The sequence below is a fragment of the Emiliania huxleyi genome, assembly GCF_000372725.1.
Source record: "Emiliania huxleyi CCMP1516 unplaced genomic scaffold EMIHUscaffold_25, whole genome shotgun sequence".
Taxonomy (NCBI): domain Eukaryota; phylum Haptophyta; order Isochrysidales; family Noelaerhabdaceae; genus Emiliania; species Emiliania huxleyi.
Genome location: NW_005200170.1, coordinates 307,891 through 324,076, shown reverse-complemented (window position 1 = coordinate 324,076; position 16,186 = coordinate 307,891). Strand labels below are relative to the sequence as shown.

The window sequence follows — 16,186 nt, the reverse complement described above, 5'->3', positions numbered from 1 at the left end:
GTGTGATGCACGCCCTGTGAGCGGGGCGGGGTGCGCACTGTACCTCTGTGTTCGTGCGTTGCCCATCTCTACGGGAGATGACTGCTCTATTTATTTATTTGGGCACGGTTTTACAAAGGCCCAGATTACCAGCTTGGGAAGTTCTCGCTCGACTACGGCATGCAAGTCGAGGTTGTTGGGCCTTGCCGTGATGCAGCCGGGCGTAGCCTCGGCGCGAAGGAGTGGCTTGACGTGATGCAGCCGGGCGGTGAGCAGAGAATCCCTTGCGCCGCGAGCAACCTGAGCCACGCTGAGCCACCCGCCCGCTCCGCCGCCGCGGAGCTTTCCACTGCGCAGCTGCGAGCGCGGCGCGCGCTCGCGTCTCGCAGGGATGAGCAGGAGCGGGCTGCTGCGGGAGCGCCGCTGGCGGCGGAAGAGCTCGCAGCCGAGGCGGAGCGGCGGCAGCAGCTGGCGGCCGAGCTCTTGGAGGAGGAGGCGGCGGCCAAGGCACCGTCGCCGACGGAGGCGGGGAAGAAGAGAAAGAAGAAGAAGTTTCGCAAGCCGAGCAGAGGCACTGCGCAGGAGGCGGAAGCGGGGCAGACTAGCGGGATGGGGGCAGGCGCCTCCAGCGCCGTGCCGCCAACGCCTTCCGAGGACGGCTCGGCAGGCGGCGACACGCCCGAGGCGGCGGAGGCGGAGTCGCACGATTCGACCGCAGAGAGCGAGGGGGAGTACGTGACGCCGCTCGAGGAGGCGAGGCGGGCTGAGGAGGCGGAGCGGGCGGAGGAGGATGAGAGGCAGGCGAGGCTACTGCTCGAGGCGGCGCAGCGGGAGCGGGAGGAGCGGCTGGAGAGGGCGGCGAGGGCTGCGGCGGCGGCGGAGGCAGCGGCGGAGCGCGAGGCGCGCAGCGAGCGGCAGCAGGCGGCGAGGGCGGCGGAGGAGGAGCGGCGGCGGGCGGCGCGGCAGGCGCTGGTGGATGAGATGGAGGCGCAGGCGCATAGGGAGGAGTCGTCGCGGGCCGCGGCGCCACAGCGGGAGGCGCAGCAGCTCGAGGAGTTGCTGGCGAGGGTGCGGCTGGAGGCGGCGGAGGCGAGGTCCGAGGCGGCGGCGGCGATGGCCGAGGAGGTGGCGGCGAGGTCAGAGGCGGACGAGGCGAGATCGGAGGCGGAGGCGGCGAGAGCCCGGGAGGTTGCGGCGAGGGGGCGCGAGGAGGCGGCGGGACGCGAGGCGGCAGAGGCGAGGGCGCGCCAGGGGGCGGCGATGGCCAGGGAGAAGGCGCTCGTGTGGCAGCTTGCGGCGCTGGCGCGGCCAGCTGCCTCGCCCCCTGGGCCGCTCCATGCCTCCGCTGCTGGCGGCGATCGCCCTTTCCACGCTCCACCGTCAGACAGTGACGCCGCCGCCCCTGGCGTCGTCTCGTGCCGCGCCACCACGCTCGTGCAAAAGGTGGCGGTGATCCGCGAGCATCTCGGCCTCGAGCCGGACTCCTCGCTCTCTGCCGCGGTGGCGGCGGCCAACGAGAGGGCGGGGCTCGCCGCCGAAGGCGGGCTGCTGCAGCAGGTCGACCGGCTGATGGCGCTGCTCTTTGATGGTAGCACATGAGATGACTCTGGCTCTTGGGTGCTGTAGCCCTAGCGGGTTGACCTCGCCCAGAAATGGTCTGCTCAGACCCTTGGCTGAGACTTGCGTTCTACTATAGAGCAGTGTACGAGTGTTACGACTTACGCGATGTGGTGCACTCTCTCGCTGGTCTGGAATTTTGGTCCGCCTCTGGCTCTGCCCCGCCCATGGCCCCGCCCTCGCTCCCGGCGGAAATCAAGAAACGAGACGGTGGCGCTGATGTCTCGCGTGTAGGTACATCGGACAGGGAGCGTTCGGAGCCCCATGGCGTCTCGCAACGCAGTATGATTTTTCCTGACGGCGCGCCTTCTCTCTCGGCGGCACTTTCCAAGTCACGAGAAAATGGCCTCCGAGCAGGCACAGCTAGTCGCCAGCTTCGAGTCGCTGCAGCAGTCGCATGCCTCCCTCCAGCACGAGAACGACAAGATGCGCGCCCGGCTCGAGGCGCGAGACCGTGAGCGGCAGGATGCGCAGGAGCTCATCGCGCACCAGAACGAGCAGGCGCTGCAGTCCACCGCGATGCGGGCGCGGGAGCACGCGATCCTCGAGAAGTACGTCGCCATGGTTGCCGTCCACAGCGACACGACCGCCCTGGCCGCGTGCGAGACCGCGGCCTCCGACCAGCTCGCCGCCGCACGCAACGAAAACATCTCGCTTCAGCGCCGGCTTCAGGTCTTCGAGGAGGAGCGGCTCATGATGCGCGCGCGGCTTGAGGAGGTGACGCAGCTGCACAGCGACAAGGCCCGGCTCGAGCACGAGCTCTTCCTCGCGCGGTCCGAGGAGCGCAAGGCGCGCACGGAGCTGGCCCCGGCGCAGACGACTGCTGACATGTGGAAGGGCAAGTTCCACGAGATGCGCGGCATGCTCGGCAAGTCGGAGGTGGAGGCGAAGCGGAAGGAGATGGAGTTTCAGACGCAGCTATCGACCATGTCGCGTCAGCTGCAAGTGACCAAGTCGCGCGCCGACCGCCTGTTTCTTGAGTACGACCAGCGACAGCGCAGCCTGCCGCCCCACCCCCAGCACGGGCAGATGACTCGCACCTCGGGCCAACTTCCGCCTCAGCAGTTCAGCAGAGGCGGGCCGATGGGCGCGGCGTGGAATCCTCACGAGCCCCTCTACCAGCGCCCTGGTGAGCCTCAGCGCGGCGCATTCCGCTTCGGCTACCCTTAGCCGCGTCAACGAAGTCAAGACCGCTTCCTGAGAGGCGACGCTCGGTTGCCTCGGGTGCCTGGCCATTCTTGGCGTGCGCTTCAAGGTGGACCGGGCTCGCGCTCTGGAGGGCGTGCAAAACACGGAGCAACGCACGTCCGGTTTGATCCTCTTTCACTTTGGTGGGGATCGACCCCCGAGCGTGCTACTCTGCTAGCGAGAGCTCGCGTGACACAGAACAGATGTGTGTGGAGGCATGTGATCTCGCTCTCATTCGTGTCACAAGCCACATGCGGCAGGCGTGTCCAGCACGGCGCGTGTGCGCACTCTCTGTGCTCGAAAGACGGACATCGACTGTTGTGGTCCGTGAACGAAAGGTGTGCGCAGTGCGCCGTGCTGGCAGTGGCACCTCGCCACCTGGCACACCGCCAAATCGACATACAGCACACCGCGGCGAGAGCGTTGGCTGTTGCAACAGCAGCGTCTCCGCCCTGTCGCTCTCCCTCTTTTCTTTGACCACGTACTAAGCCAAACGTATACGCTCACGCGGCCCGAGGCCCCACATTCCCGTCTCCATCTCCGTACGCGCCGCGCATCTGCCAGATTCCCATCACGCCGAAGTGGTATTCCGTCGCGTTGGCCACCTTGATGGCGGTCAGATTCGCGTCGAGGCCGAGGACGGGCGGCGGGCGGAGACCCTCCTCCGCACTGCCCCACTGGCAGGGCGGCAGCCACAGGTATCCCGCCTCGTCCCAAGCCGCGTCCGACTTTCCGCGGCGCGGCGTCACCTCGCAGAGCAGCTCGCCCGTGTCGCGGTCCCGCAGCTGCAGCGAGAGGCACGCAGGCGAGTGGCAGTGGCCACCCGCCATGATGAGTCGCACCTGGCAGCCGCCGCGACGGACAGGCCGCGGTGAGGGCGGTGGCGGGCGAGGCCAACAGGAGGTGCGCGGAGGAGGAGGCGCACCTTGCCTCCGCGCGCCTCCGCCACGCGCGCGCTGGCGCAATACTCGTCCCCAAGCGAGTCGCAGTCCTCGGCGAGCATGTCCCGGAGCTGGAAGTGAGAGGTGACAGTGTGCGTCGCCTTGTCGGCCGGCGTGCCGGCGGGCGCCTGCGGACATCGGGGCACGTCTCGGACATGTTGTTGTCATGGACACGCCACGCGGGGCTTGGCGGCGGCGGGTGGGCGGCGAGCGGGCGAGGGGCGGGGCGGCGGGCGGTGGGGCGGCGGGCGGTGGGGCGGGCGCCTTGACAACATCGTACTCGATGTGCGCGCAGTCGCGCGGGTTGCCGCGCGGTCCGCCCGAGTCGCACCCGTTGACAGCCCACTCCAGGTGGATGAGAGGCGTGTGCCTGCGGTGGGACGTGTCGTGGGCGTGTCGTGGACGTGTCGTGGGCGTGTCGTGGACGTGTCGTGGACGTGTCGTGGGCGTGTCGTGGACGTGTCGTGGACGTGTCGTGGACGTGTCGTGGACGTGTCGTGGGCGTGTCGTGGACGTGTCGTGGACGTGTCGTGGGCGTGTCGTGGGCGTGTCGTGGACGTGTCGTGGACGTGTCGTGGACGTGTCGTGGGCGTGTCGTGGGCGTGTCGTGGACGTGTCGTGGGCGTGTCGTGGGCGTGTCGTGGGCGTGTCGTGGACGTGTCGTGGGCGTGTCGTGGACTCGCGTGTGCCGCTCACGGTGGGCGAGGCGTGTGTGCCTGGAAGGCTGGAATGGCTCGTGGTAGAAGCGCCACTTGAAGAAGACCTCGTCGACGTGCGTCGGCTGCTCCTGGTCGGCGTCGAGCAGCACGGCGCCTGCTCACGGCAGCAGGCGTGAAAGAGGCGCGATTCACGCCAGGTCGGCGTCGGGAAGCACGGCGCCGTCGCGGCAGCACTCCATCCCGCCCGCGTAGCTCGAGAGGTTGCAGGTCGGGTTGCCGCGCGCCAGAAGGTCGGACTTTGCTTCGTCGGAGGTGCAGCCCGGCCGGAAGGGGCGGCCGTCGAGAGTGCCCTTTGTGAGGTCCTTGACGACGCGCGTCGTGCACGGGCACTCGAGGATGCCGTTGTACTCTTGCGTTGGGAGGGTGCGGGGGGGGTCCCGAGTGCGATGGTAGGACGGTGGCGGCAGCGAGGTCTGGGCCGCGCATGTCTACGGCACCGCGTGGCTGAAGGCCCGTGCTCTGCGTTGAGAGGTCCGCAGGAGGAGCGCGAAAGGCGACCCACGCGCGGGAACTACCCATCGGCGAGGCTCGGATTGTTTCTCAAGTTTTGACTCCAGACCGAGTTGTGCGCTACTTAATTCAAATTCAACAAAAAGAATTTAACGAAAAGAACTCTCTCTCACAGCACACAGGTTCGACACAGGTACGCCACAGAAGAAAAAGAACTTCTTGCGCGGTAAAACTCTTCTCGGCGGTCGTCTCACGCGATCGCCGCGGGCGAGCCTTCTCTTGCCCTCCCTCGGCCTCTATCTCGCGCGAGCGCCGCGGCCAGATGGGAACGACCTTTCTGCTGGCCGCCACGCTCTCCCCAGCGATCAGCCGTGCGCCAAGCAGGCTACTCACGAGCCACCTTTCCAGCAACGGCAAGGCTCCAGGCGAGGGCGCATGCCCCGCCAAGAGGGACGATAACACACCATTCAGCTGCACAGACCGAAGTTGGTCACAATTGTTAGAGGGGTTCCGCTTGGCAGCCTTCGACTGTGGCCTCGACGAAGATTGCTTCGCCGAAAAGTTCACAAAGCTCCCGAGGCAATGTGAGCAATGCTACGGTGGATTGCTTGGCTGCCTCGCCATGAAATGTGCTTTGCCCTGCCTGCTCGACGTGGGATCTGCAGGTTGCTTGAGCTGCGCTTCGGACCATTGCGGGGCGGCCTTTGCCCAAGCCGACGTGTTGTACCATTTGCAGCTGTGTCATGAAGCATGATAGATAGACACAGAAAGCATGAACCATCGAAAGGTCTGGTCTCCTAGAGAGAGAGAGAGAGATTTGTTGTGTCTCCAAAAAGAAACTACGTTGGAGACCCATGCAGAGCCTTTTATTTATTCATATTCATGAGTACAGGCAGACTTGAGTATTCATATTCATGGATACCAGACGTCATGACTGCTCAATCTCATACTCAACAAACAATACAAGCTGCCAAAGGATGACCTTACCTTACCTAATAATCATGAATAGGCTTGGGCGTTGGGGTGGACGGTCTCTGGCACGTTGTGCGAGTATATGGGACACGATGTCTCAAATATGAGGGGTTTTGACTCCTACAAGCTCCTGACGCTATTCCTGGCAGCTCTAATGACCAGGATCAGTAGTGCTATGATAGAGGGTGCCCATACTAGCGCAGGAGCTGCCACACTCGCCCGGACCGTCCCCTTCTGGGGCCGGTTCCGCAGCCCGCGAGAGCCGACAGCGGGGCCGTGCCGCGGGTGCCTACTGCCGAGTGCCACAAACACTGCGCCGTCCCGCCATCACCTACAGGCTGTCTTGTGTGATGGCTGGGATGTCCAAACGCCACCATCTTGGCTCTTGCGACCTCACACCCGCGAGCTGTATGGGTGGTCCTGACGTCGACAGACGCCCGATGACCACGGTGAAGCTGAGCCGTAACGCGTCGACAAGTCTCGTCTGAGCCCGTGGCGGTCGCCGGCTGAGTCACCGTGCACGGGCCGGTACCTCAGGCGTCACCTCCGTAGCCTCAGGTCTCACACTCCATCACCTCCGACGGAACGCCTTCGGTGGCACGCTCGGCGGCGTACTTTCTGCAGCTCCATCTCGAGTACAGCGTCGAGCCTACTCACTCCTGTTGGATCTGTGCACTCCTTGGGACCCAGGGAGTGCACAGATCCAGCAAGCGGTGCGTCCCGGCAGCGCGCGCAGGCTGCGGAGCTGCAACAAACTCGAGACACGCTTTTTGGGACATTTTCGACGCTTTTGTCCCATATACTCGCACAACATGCCCTCTGCACTCTGCAGACACTGCACGCTGTCTTGAGAGCGTGGCGCTAGGAGCTTTGTACAAGCTACACAATCGCTGTGTGAACTCAGCCACCAGCCAGTACCAGACAACGCCCCCCCCAGCCCCCCACAAACGCGTCGAGAAGCGGGTAAACGACTCATCTGGGGCGTGAGGCGTGAGGCCTCCTCCCTGTGCATCGCAGAGCCCCCCCAACAAGCCCCTTCCAGGTAAGACGCAAGACCACGGCGCGCGCGTGCGTGCGCGGACAACGAGCTCCACCCCTCCCACCTTCCTCCCACATGCCTGCAACCACGATCCGTGCGCCGGCGCCACTGTACTTGATTGCTGTCCTTGCGCGCGGCTAGTCTGCATCCGCCTTGGCCCTCGTGGCGGCCGCTGACGCGCGCCTCGCCTTGCCGGCAGCCAGTGCCGCCTCCGCCGCCTCCGCCGCCTCTGCCGCCGCCGCAGCAGCCGCCGCCGCAGCCGCCGCAGCCGCAGCCGCTGCCGCGGCGGCCGCCTCCTCCTCTGCCGCTGCCAGAGCGTCGGCCTCGGCTTCAGCCTCCCGGCGCGCCTCCGCTGCCACCAAGGCTGCCTCCTCACCCGCCTCTGCCGTCTCCTCCTCGCTCGCCTCACTCGCCTCCTCGGCCTCCTCTCCCAACGCCTCCGCCAACCCCGCGACCGACGTCTCCGCCGTGATGCCGTACCGAATCCGCTCCTCGTGGAGCGTCTCGAGAAGCCTGATCAACCCCTCCCTGTCCAGCTTCGCGGGCTTGGCTGCGGCTGCCTCTGACGGCGCCTCGGCCTCCTGCGACGGCCCAGCGCCGCCGCTCCCGCCGCCCTTCTTCTTCTTCTTGCCCTTCTTGCCCTTGCCGCGCTTCTCCGCCTCGACCTCCGCCAGCAGCTCCTCGGCGTGCCGCGCCGCCTCCGCCTCCGCCGCCGCCCGCTCCGCTGCCCTCTCCGCCGCCCCCGCAGCCCACGCCGCCTCCTTCGCCGTCTTCTCGGCCGCCCTCTGGGCCGCCTCATGTTCCTCGAGGGCGCGCACGCACTCGGCGCTGCCCTCCTCCTTGGCAATCTGCAGCGCTGTGAGTCCAGCCACCGTGCGCAGTTCCGTGTCGGCGCCCGCCCGCAGCAGGCAGTGGAGAGCGGCGGGGTGGTTCTGGTGGGCGGCCCACATCAGCGCGGTGAGGCCGTTGTCCTGCTGGCTGATCTCCGCGCCATGCTGCAGCAGCAGCTCGGCCACCCGCTCGTGGCCGCTGAGGGCGGCGTACGTCAGTGCGGTGCTGCCGACGCTGTTTTGAAGGTCGACCGAAGCGCCACGCTGCAGCAGCGTTGCGGCCAGCTGCTCGTTGCCGTAGAGGGCGGCGGCCATCAGCAGCGTAAAGCCGCTCACACCCTCATGAGTGAAAGCCGCGTCCACCCGCCCGCCGCCGTCGAGCCACACCAGCAACGCCGCCTCGCCGCCTTGCCAAGCCGCCTCCACGACCTCCTCGGGGACGGCGTCCTCGCCCGTTCCGCTCTCCACGCCGCCGGAAGAGGACGCGGCAGTTGGTGCCGCCGCCGCCCCCTTGCCCGAGGCGGCATCGCCGTCCGTCCCTGCGCCGCCTGCGCCGATGTCCTCGGGAACAGGCCCGCTGCTGCCGCCCGCGCCGCCCGCCTCGACCGCCGCCGCGTCGCGCCTCTCCGCCGCCACCTCGCCGAGAAACGTCTTGACGGCGGCGACGCACTCAGTGTGGCCCTTCTCCTTGGCAAGTTGCAGCGCCGTCTTGCCGTCCGCAGTGCGCAGCGCCATGTCTGCGCCCGCCCGCAGCAGGCGGAGCACGACGACAGGGCGGTCGTAGTAGGCGGCGCTCGCGAGCGCAGTGTAGCCGTCGATGTCCTGCAGGTCGACCTCCGCCCCGTGCCGCAGCAGCAAGTCGACCACTTGCTCGTAGCCGTTGTGGGCAGCGTACATCAGCGCGGTGCTGCCGGCGCTGTTGTGCTGGTTGATCTCCGCGCCGTGCTGCAGAAGCGTCTCGACCACCTGCACGTGGCCTTGGTGGGCGGCGGACATCAGCGCCGTGACGTTGATGCTGTCTTGCGCGTCCGGCTTCGCGCCCAGCTTCAGCAGAAGTTTGACCAGCTGCTTGTGACCGTGGGCGGCGGCGATCATCAGGAGCGTACAGCCACTCACACCACGACGCACGCACGTCGCATCAACCCGCCCGTCCCCGGCGAGCCACGTCTGCACCACGCCCGCCTTGCCGTCCGCCGCCGCCGCTTCGATCTTTTTCGGCAGCGCGAGCGGCGCAGCCTGTGACGCCGTCGAAGCGCGTCCGCGCCCTTTGCCAGCGCCGGTTCGGCCGGGCATGAGGCGAGAGGGGCGGGGCGATGTGTTTCTTTTCTTGCGGCTTAAATAGATGTGAAGCTGGTTCGGCTCCTGGCATTCCGGCTGAGCCAGCCTTCGTTCGGCATGGCATCCCGACGTTTTTTTGGGTTCGGCTCCCGGCGTCCCCGGGGAAATATCACGAGCGGCGAGGTTGGCGAGGAGCTGCACAAGAACGGGACCAAAAACAGTACCATGCACAACCCCACAAAGGTAAACGTCTGGGGCATGTCGTATGACGACTGCTCTCACGGAAGTGTGGAGCTCCGCGGAGGCCGGAGCCCCCGCAGAACAACTTTACGCGGTCCGGGACAGCTCCACCCCTCCCACAAGAGTCCTCCCAGGCCTTCTAACGGCATGGGTCGCTTGAGCGCGCCACGGGAGGTAGGCGAGGAAAGCTAGCGACCGCATGACCATGAGTCCATAAGATCGCGCTGTCGGGAGGATTTACGAAACCAAAACACGATACGGAATACGAATCTCCAAAACCCAAAAGGAATGAAATCCCTTATGGATATAATCGCCTAATAATCTCTGGGCGGAGCGGAGATGGCGGTATTATAGCGGACTATAATGCCCGGGAACACCTTCCTGTCCCACATGCTGCAACCACGATCCGTGCGCCGGCGCCAGTAGCACCCTTGAGCCTTGACCGTGGATTCGGGCGCACCCTTTCTTCTAGGGGTTGGGGGGAGTAATCAGGGGAGGGGCACCAACCAACTGTAGACTGACTGCGTGCGTGCGTGTTTGTTTGCCTCATAATACTGCACTCCCAACCAAGCAAGTCCAAGTCCAAGAAGGCTGCGAGAAACGCAAACATGGCATCACGCACGCGCGCACGCGACGCTGCAGATGCTGCATGCTCGCCTGGACAGCAAATGGTCACACCACATAGCCATCAATTAATTATTCACCGAACAGAAACTTTGCACAGAGCGGCGCCGCGTTGTACAAGATGTTGCCGTCCGGGAGCCACCCGTCCGCGTTCGGCGCGGCATAGTGGCTGGTGTCGACGAGCTCGTGGAACGCGCACCGCTCCGGGCCAAGGACGTCCTGGATTTGCTCGCGGCACTTTCCGGAATCGACGCACCGGTCGCGTTCGCCGGTGACGAGCAGGACTGGCGCTCGGACCTGGTGGAGCGAGGCAGCGTCGAGGGGGCTCGGCTCGCGCTCCTTTTGCAGCAGCCTCGCAACGTAGTCGGCAAAGAAGTCGCCGTGCTTTCTGCCGTAGGTTTGCTCGCGGTCGCGCACCATCGCGCCCTGCACGAGGCTGTGCGTGAGCAGGTGGCCTGGGCGGCAGCCAATCATTCCGTCGAAGGAGCAGACCTCGCGGAGCTCTGCTCGCGTCCGCCAGGCGTGGACGCGACGCGGCTCCGTTCTCGCGCAGCGCTCGAAGCCGTCGTCCATCGTCTCCGGGAAGGCTGGCGCGATCATCGCAAGCTTACGGACGTGCGCCGGATGCGCTTGAAGGAGCTCCATTGCAACCCTTCCCCCGAGGCTGTACCCACACAGGTGCAGGTGCGGGCCGCTGTCGTCGTCGCCCAGCAGCCCCACCGCTTTGGCGAACGCCACTGTGTATTGAAGAATGGTATCGCAGCCGGGGTGAGCCCCGTCAAAGTTTTCGATGTTGGCCTCGTGAAGGGGCAGCTCCATGACCACCACTCGCCACGAAGGCGGCGGCCGCAGCTTCCAAACGAGATCAGACATGATCAGGGCGGCCGAAGCCGTGAAGCCGGGGATGATGAGGAGAACCCGCTCGTTGCCGCCAGGGGAGGTCGTGGTAGCCCGCTCCAGAAAGTGCGCCCTCACTAACCGGCGGTAGCCGGGAGGGCGCATGCGCACGGACCTCCGGACGAGGCCGGCGCGGCGAAGTTTGAGCGCTTCGAGGCCTCGGATTGCCGCGCAGGAGATTGACGTCAGCACCTCTGATCTGTGACGGGCGACATAGCCGACGCATGCGAGGATGACGACGACGACAGCCACGACTAGAGCGAACATCGCGAAGAGAGGAGGCGGCTGCAGGCGAGGAGGCGGGGCGGCGTGGCGCACTTTTCCCTTGCCCGATTTTCGAGATCATCGCGAGCGACGGCGGGAGTTCTCATTTTTCTTTTTTGTCCGATTGCCGTGAAAGTGCTGCTGAGAGAGAGCGTTTCGCGGTAACATTCTCACACGCACGTGAATGGAATTCCTAGGAATTCGCAGCTCGCGCGAATCTCCCGCTTCACCCACCTGTAACCTCACAACATGGATGGAATTCCTACTCGAGTACTGTGCGAGACAACGAGAGTCCACTGTACATGCACGAACGCCCTACTGGGTTCTCGACAGAAGACAGACACACCCTCCTGCCGGCACAACATGTCATGTTGTGGCATGTGTATTCAGCCCACGCCATCTCAGGCCGCGCGCGACGCGCTGGCCCTGGCGCGCGGCCCCTCGCTCCCCTCACGATCTAGCGCCCCGTGCAACGCCAAATGGGAAGTTGCTGCCGGCGGCCGAGCCTTTCTTTGTGAGCTTCTCCACCGCCGCCGCGCTCAGTGCCTGCTCAACCACTCCGCCAAAGCCGGTCCGGGGCGCCGCGCTCTCACGCAGAGGCTGGACGGGGAGTACGTACTCGATCTTTGCCGCCTGCATGTACGCGTGGGCAAACAGCAGCAGGCGCGACTTTGCACCGTACACGCCCATAATATCGTGGGCGGCGAGCACACTCGTCGGCCAAATGTTGAGGAGGAGGTGCCCCTTGTCGAGGGCCGCCTCGCCGAATTGATTTTCGCACTCCGACCACTCCCCAGACTCGACCGCAAACGTCGCGATGGCATCCAGCAGCTCGTTAATCTTGCTCGACTGCGTTGCGGCGGGCACCATCAGCTGAACGAGCAACGTCAGCTTGCCGGAGCGCGACAGGTTGGTCAGCGCCATGTTCTTGACGGAGCTGTTGCTCACCACCATCGCCTCGCCGTTGGCGGTGAGAAAGTGCGTGCGCAGCACCTCGACATCCTTGACAATCAACGAGGACAGCGCGGGGCTCGAGCCGGGCGTTGCAACGTAGACGCGCTCGCCGATGTCGTATGGCCGCGTGACGTATGTGAAGAAGAAGCTGGTGAAGACCTCGGCACACACACCTCCCGCGAGGGTGAAGAAGATGAGGAGAGCCGATGTGAGGGGGATGAGCATGCTCACAAGGTTGACATCGATGAAGGGGAGCCGCAGCAGGAGCACCAGAAAGATGAATGCCCAGATACACTGCAGCCCGCGCAGCAGGATCACCTGAAGCCGGTCGAAGTTGGCGACGGAGGCGGTGAGAAGCCGCTGCTCCTTGTAAGAGCGCTCCACTGCCTGGACAAAGGCGTCTTGCGTCACCCATGGCCCGTAGCTGAAGAGCGCCGCTGCGAGCTTCGGCGGCGGCGAGCGTGCGCCAGCAAACGCCCACCGGAGCAGCGTTTCGCGATCGACGGCCGGCTCCGGAGCCTCGCTGATCAGACTGCCTCGCCCCGACGCCGTCGTCACGAGCGCCTCCTCCTTGAGGATGAGCTTGAAGAGGCGCAGTGCACGGCGACGGGCCTGCGCGAGGGAGCCCGCCTCGGTCAAGTCCGCGCCGATGTCGAGCGGCCCGGCCAGCCGCTGGAGCTGCTCTTGCAGCTTGCTCAGGTGGCCCGGGCGCGCCAACTTGCGGCGACTGTCGCCGTGATCGAGAGGCGCCTTGGTGTAAGGGCCGTGGCGATGGACGCGCCGCCTCTCGGCGGACCTGGCTGCGGCGGCAATCTTCCGCAGCGCCTGCTGCTGGTCGAAGGCCGACTGGGAGCGGTCCTCGTAGTGCCGCAGAGTCAACTGGTTTTGCGAGAATTGGACGGCTGCGTCGATGAGCACAAACGCCAAGGCGGCGACCAGCATCCATGTGCTAGCTGGCACAAAGGAGGGCAGACCAAAGAGGTTCTTCCACGCCGTGCGGTCGAAGTAGAGGATCCGAAAGACGGCGTTGGAGACGGGGAAGAGCATCGCCGGCACGCAGAGCGGGCAAGAGAGCGCACTGCGAACCAGCAGCAGCAAGATGCCCGGCATGAACCGCTGGAGGGCGGGGCTGCTCAGCACGCCCCACACAAACAGCGAGGCGGCGCGGGCCGCAGCCAGAGAGTAGAGCGGGCGGAGCATCCAGAGGAGTAGTTCGCTGATGAGCCGGAACTCGTCATCGGCGTCGAAGGCGTCGGGCCCCTGAGACCCGGCCTCCCCGTCATCTGCGCCGAATGGCCACTGGAAGCCCGCGGGCTCGTCGGGCTCTGCCGCGAGGGGCGCATATCCGGTGCAGTTGGAGAGCGTGATGCAGCGCTTGTCGATGCGAGACGGGGCCTCGACGAGAATGACGGCGATGGAGGCTGCCAGGAGAATCAAGCCGCCGCAGAGCTCGCGCCCGAGGAGCAGCCCGAGCTGCAGGAGCGCACGGCTACACTCCCGCGATGGCACGTTCGAGTGGGCCTTAAGCTGAGGCGGCGAGGTGTACAGTGGGAGGTGGTCGGCCGAGCCCTGGCCGCGGTCGGCCGAGCCCTGGCCGCGGTCGGCCGAGCCTTTGCCGCTGGTCGACTCTGGCGCCGCCGTGCCTGCGCTCTCGCGAAGCTCCTCGATCTCCTCGAGGATGGCGTTCTCGAAGCGATCCAGGCCGCCGTGGCGGTTGGCTGGCGCCAGCTCGTTCACCATCTCCACCGCTTCGGTGTAGTTGGCTTTGGCTGCCGTCGATGACAAGGCGGTTGAGCGGGAGTTGGATCGCAGACGGCTCGGGGTGACCGGGCTTGCTGCTCCGCGTGGCGGCTCGTTCCCGGACACCTCGCTCGGGAGGGCGTGCTCCATGACAAACGAAGACCAGGAGCGGTACGGATGTGTCGGACGCGACGGTGGTGCTGCCGGCCTTGCTCGCCGGCGATAAGGAGCGGGCGTGTAGGCCCATCCCTGTCTTCTCCTTTTATCTGTCCTTTTCTTTTTCTGTTTACATTTCGTGGTTTCTTTTTGTGTTGCTTCTTTCTTTTCTTGCTAGCCGGCGAGCGCCGCGTGCAAGCCCCACCCGGGCGGCGGGTGGACCAAGGGGCGTTCCGCCCTGCTTGCTCTAGGTGAAACGTCTGAAGGACGAAGAAAGCCCAACTCAGCACGACGGGCGGAGAAGACGGGCACTAGACCAGGAAGGACTGGGAGAGTGTGAATGGAGGGACACGTGTGGTTCAGACGTCCCCCCCCTCGACGTAGTCGAGTCACTCACATGGATAGAGAGGAGAGTGTCCCTCTCGACGGGGCATGGACTGGATGACATGCACTGGAGAGTCTATGGCTCTCGCGGGTGGGGGCGGGGCGGCACTGTTCGCGCTCGCGGCCGGCGCCCGCGCTCCGTCTCGGTGACGGATCGGTGACGGAGATTCACTTCCCATCCGACTGGGAGGAAGGCTCCTTGACATTCATGATCTTGTCCCGCAGCTCGAAGAAGCGTTGGGGTTTGAGCGGCTTCGTGAAGAAGTCGGCAAGGTTCTCGTCGCTGCGGACGAAAGGAACACAGATCTTGGCTTCCTCGATGGCCTCGCGGATGAAGAAGTGGCGCCGCTCGACGTGCTTGAGCCTGCCGTGGTTCTCGGGGTTGTAGGCTGAGGCAATGGCGGCCTGGTTGTCACAGTACTGCTTGGTGGGCGGGGCCTCGGGAGGGGTGACGATCTCGCCGTCCTTGACGTACGACTCGAGCTCGGCCTTAAGGCGACGGTAGCTCAGGACGTCCTTGGTAGCCTCAGAAGCAGCCATGATCTCGGACTGGCAAGAGGAGAGCGCAATGGAGGGCTGTTGGACGCTGCGCCAGTGTACGGTGGCCTGCCACATGAGGACGATCCACCCGGATGTGGACCGGCGCGTCTCCCAACTGGCGTCGCTCATGGCGACAAGGTCGTCGCCCTCCCGCTCGCCATCCCAGCCCGGCTCGTAGGTGAGGCCGATGTGGGGATGGTAGCGGAAGTACTCGAGGAAGCAGAACATCTCCTCAAAAACATCGTCGGTGGGCTTGGCCATGCACCGGCAGAGGAGGCCGAAAGCGAGCGCCCCGTCGCAGCGCGTGTTGGTGACGAGGTAGCTGGCGACGCCGCAGAAGCACTGGCTGAGGTGGACGTCGGCGGGGTCGCGTTCGGAAGCATCGTCGCAAGCGGCAAGGACCCTTTCGGCAAGCTGGGGCGTGTACGGCGTCATGTTGGCGTGTCGGACAGGTTGTGGTCCGCGTAGGCGATTGATGAGCTTCTCGCGGAACTGCTCCACGAACCGGCGGGCATACTGCTCCTGCGACACGTTGACGGAGCCGTCGTGGCGCCTGGTGACCTGGATGTTGAGGATGTCGGAGAGCTCGCCCTCGTCCTCGGATTTCCAGTTCTTGTCCATGTCGGCGATGAAGCGCCCGTAGATGCTATCGGCAACGGGCACGCCGTCATCGTCGGCGGCGTCGGGTGGATAAAACATGATCAGGTCATCGACGTAGACCCCGAGCAGGAACTCGTCATGCTCTGTGCGGTAGTAGAAAACGCTCAGGTCAGCCGTGGACTGGATGAGGCCGGCGCCGCCCTCGGCGCGGGGAAGCGTGAGCCAGTAGTAGAAGTCGCGCTGGAAGCGCCGGCCAGCCTGCTTCATGCCGTACAGTGGCTTGAGGAGGACGCAGATCTTGGGCTTGCCGTGCTCATCGAAGGCATGGACATGTCCGGCTGGTTGGTACATGAAGGCGATCTCGCCGCACTCGAGGGAGCCCTGTAGGAAGGCGGCGACGAGGTCGCGGCGCCGCATGCGTAGTCCGCGACGGGCGGCGAGGTTGAGGAGGACGCGCAGGGTGTCCATGCGTAGGACCGACTGGAAGGTCTGGTTGTAGTCGGTGCCAAAAACCTGTCCAGAGCCATCCATGCAGATGCGGGCCTTTCGTTTGCCGGTGCGCTTGGTCGTGTAGACCTCTTGGGCTCGGTTGATGTGCAACTCGGGGAGCCCGTACTCGCGAGCGAGGGCTCGAGCCTCGGGGATGGTGACGTAATACCACGTCGCCTCGCAGTCGATGCACTGTTGGCGAGTCAAGTGACCGCTGAGGAACTTGGAGAGGTGGTCGGGGTCGTCGGGCCTGCCGCTGTGGTTGCCCAGCTCCTTGTACTCGGC

The 16,186-nt window shown here is 65.3% G+C and overlaps 6 protein-coding genes across 6 annotated transcripts; 2 read left to right on the top strand and 4 right to left on the bottom strand.

Moving 5' to 3' along the window:
* Window positions 1-1,938: 1,938 nt before the first annotated feature.
* On the top strand, window positions 1,939-2,766 carry EMIHUDRAFT_205856 (hypothetical protein; the record flags this gene model as incomplete). The annotated part of the gene is made up of 1 exon (XM_005778122.1): window positions 1,939-2,766. The coding sequence occupies one exon, from the start codon at window positions 1,939-1,941 to the stop codon at window positions 2,764-2,766; it is 828 nt and encodes a 275-aa protein (XP_005778179.1).
* Window positions 2,767-3,251: 485 nt separating this feature from the next.
* On the bottom strand, window positions 3,252-4,480 carry EMIHUDRAFT_450363 (hypothetical protein; the record flags this gene model as incomplete). Its single annotated transcript, XM_005778121.1, has 4 exons — window positions 3,252-3,626; window positions 3,710-3,853; window positions 3,990-4,095; window positions 4,442-4,480. Coding segments are annotated over 4 exons (663 nt in total), but the record flags the coding sequence as incomplete, so codon positions are not given.
* A 2,562-nt stretch (window positions 4,481-7,042) lies between these two features.
* On the bottom strand, window positions 7,043-9,863 carry EMIHUDRAFT_205851 (hypothetical protein; the record flags this gene model as incomplete). Its single annotated transcript, XM_005778120.1, has 5 exons — window positions 7,043-7,064; window positions 7,386-7,570; window positions 9,533-9,567; window positions 9,644-9,690; window positions 9,814-9,863. The coding sequence occupies 5 exons, from the start codon at window positions 9,861-9,863 to the stop codon at window positions 7,043-7,045; spliced, it is 339 nt and encodes a 112-aa protein (XP_005778177.1).
* EMIHUDRAFT_354052 (hypothetical protein) lies at window positions 9,847-10,718 on the bottom strand. The gene has a single exon (XM_005778119.1). The coding sequence runs from the start codon at window positions 10,694-10,696 to the stop codon at window positions 9,950-9,952; it is 747 nt and encodes a 248-aa protein (XP_005778176.1). The 5' UTR covers window positions 10,697-10,718; the 3' UTR covers window positions 9,847-9,949.
* Window positions 10,719-11,274: 556 nt separating this feature from the next.
* EMIHUDRAFT_435159 (hypothetical protein) lies at window positions 11,275-12,149 on the bottom strand. Its single transcript, XM_005778118.1, has one exon. It carries the CDS (start codon window positions 11,990-11,992, stop codon window positions 11,489-11,491), a length of 504 nt encoding a protein of 167 aa, XP_005778175.1. The 5' UTR covers window positions 11,993-12,149; the 3' UTR covers window positions 11,275-11,488.
* Window positions 12,150-13,770: 1,621 nt separating this feature from the next.
* EMIHUDRAFT_205848 (hypothetical protein) lies at window positions 13,771-14,203 on the top strand (the record flags this gene model as incomplete). Its single annotated transcript, XM_005778117.1, has 3 exons — window positions 13,771-13,814; window positions 13,899-14,000; window positions 14,155-14,203. The coding sequence occupies 3 exons, from the start codon at window positions 13,771-13,773 to the stop codon at window positions 14,201-14,203; spliced, it is 195 nt and encodes a 64-aa protein (XP_005778174.1).
* Window positions 14,204-16,186: the final 1,983 nt, after the last annotated feature.

What these genes read in the sequence shown, in the direction of transcription:
- EMIHUDRAFT_354052 (XM_005778119.1), bottom strand. Translation starts at nt 10,696, where the DNA reads ATGGAGCTGCCCCTTCACGAGGCCAACATCGAAAACTTTGACGGGGCT.
- EMIHUDRAFT_435159 (XM_005778118.1), bottom strand. Translation starts at nt 11,992, where the DNA reads ATGGTGGTGAGCAACAGCTCCGTCAAGAACATGGCGCTGACCAACCTG.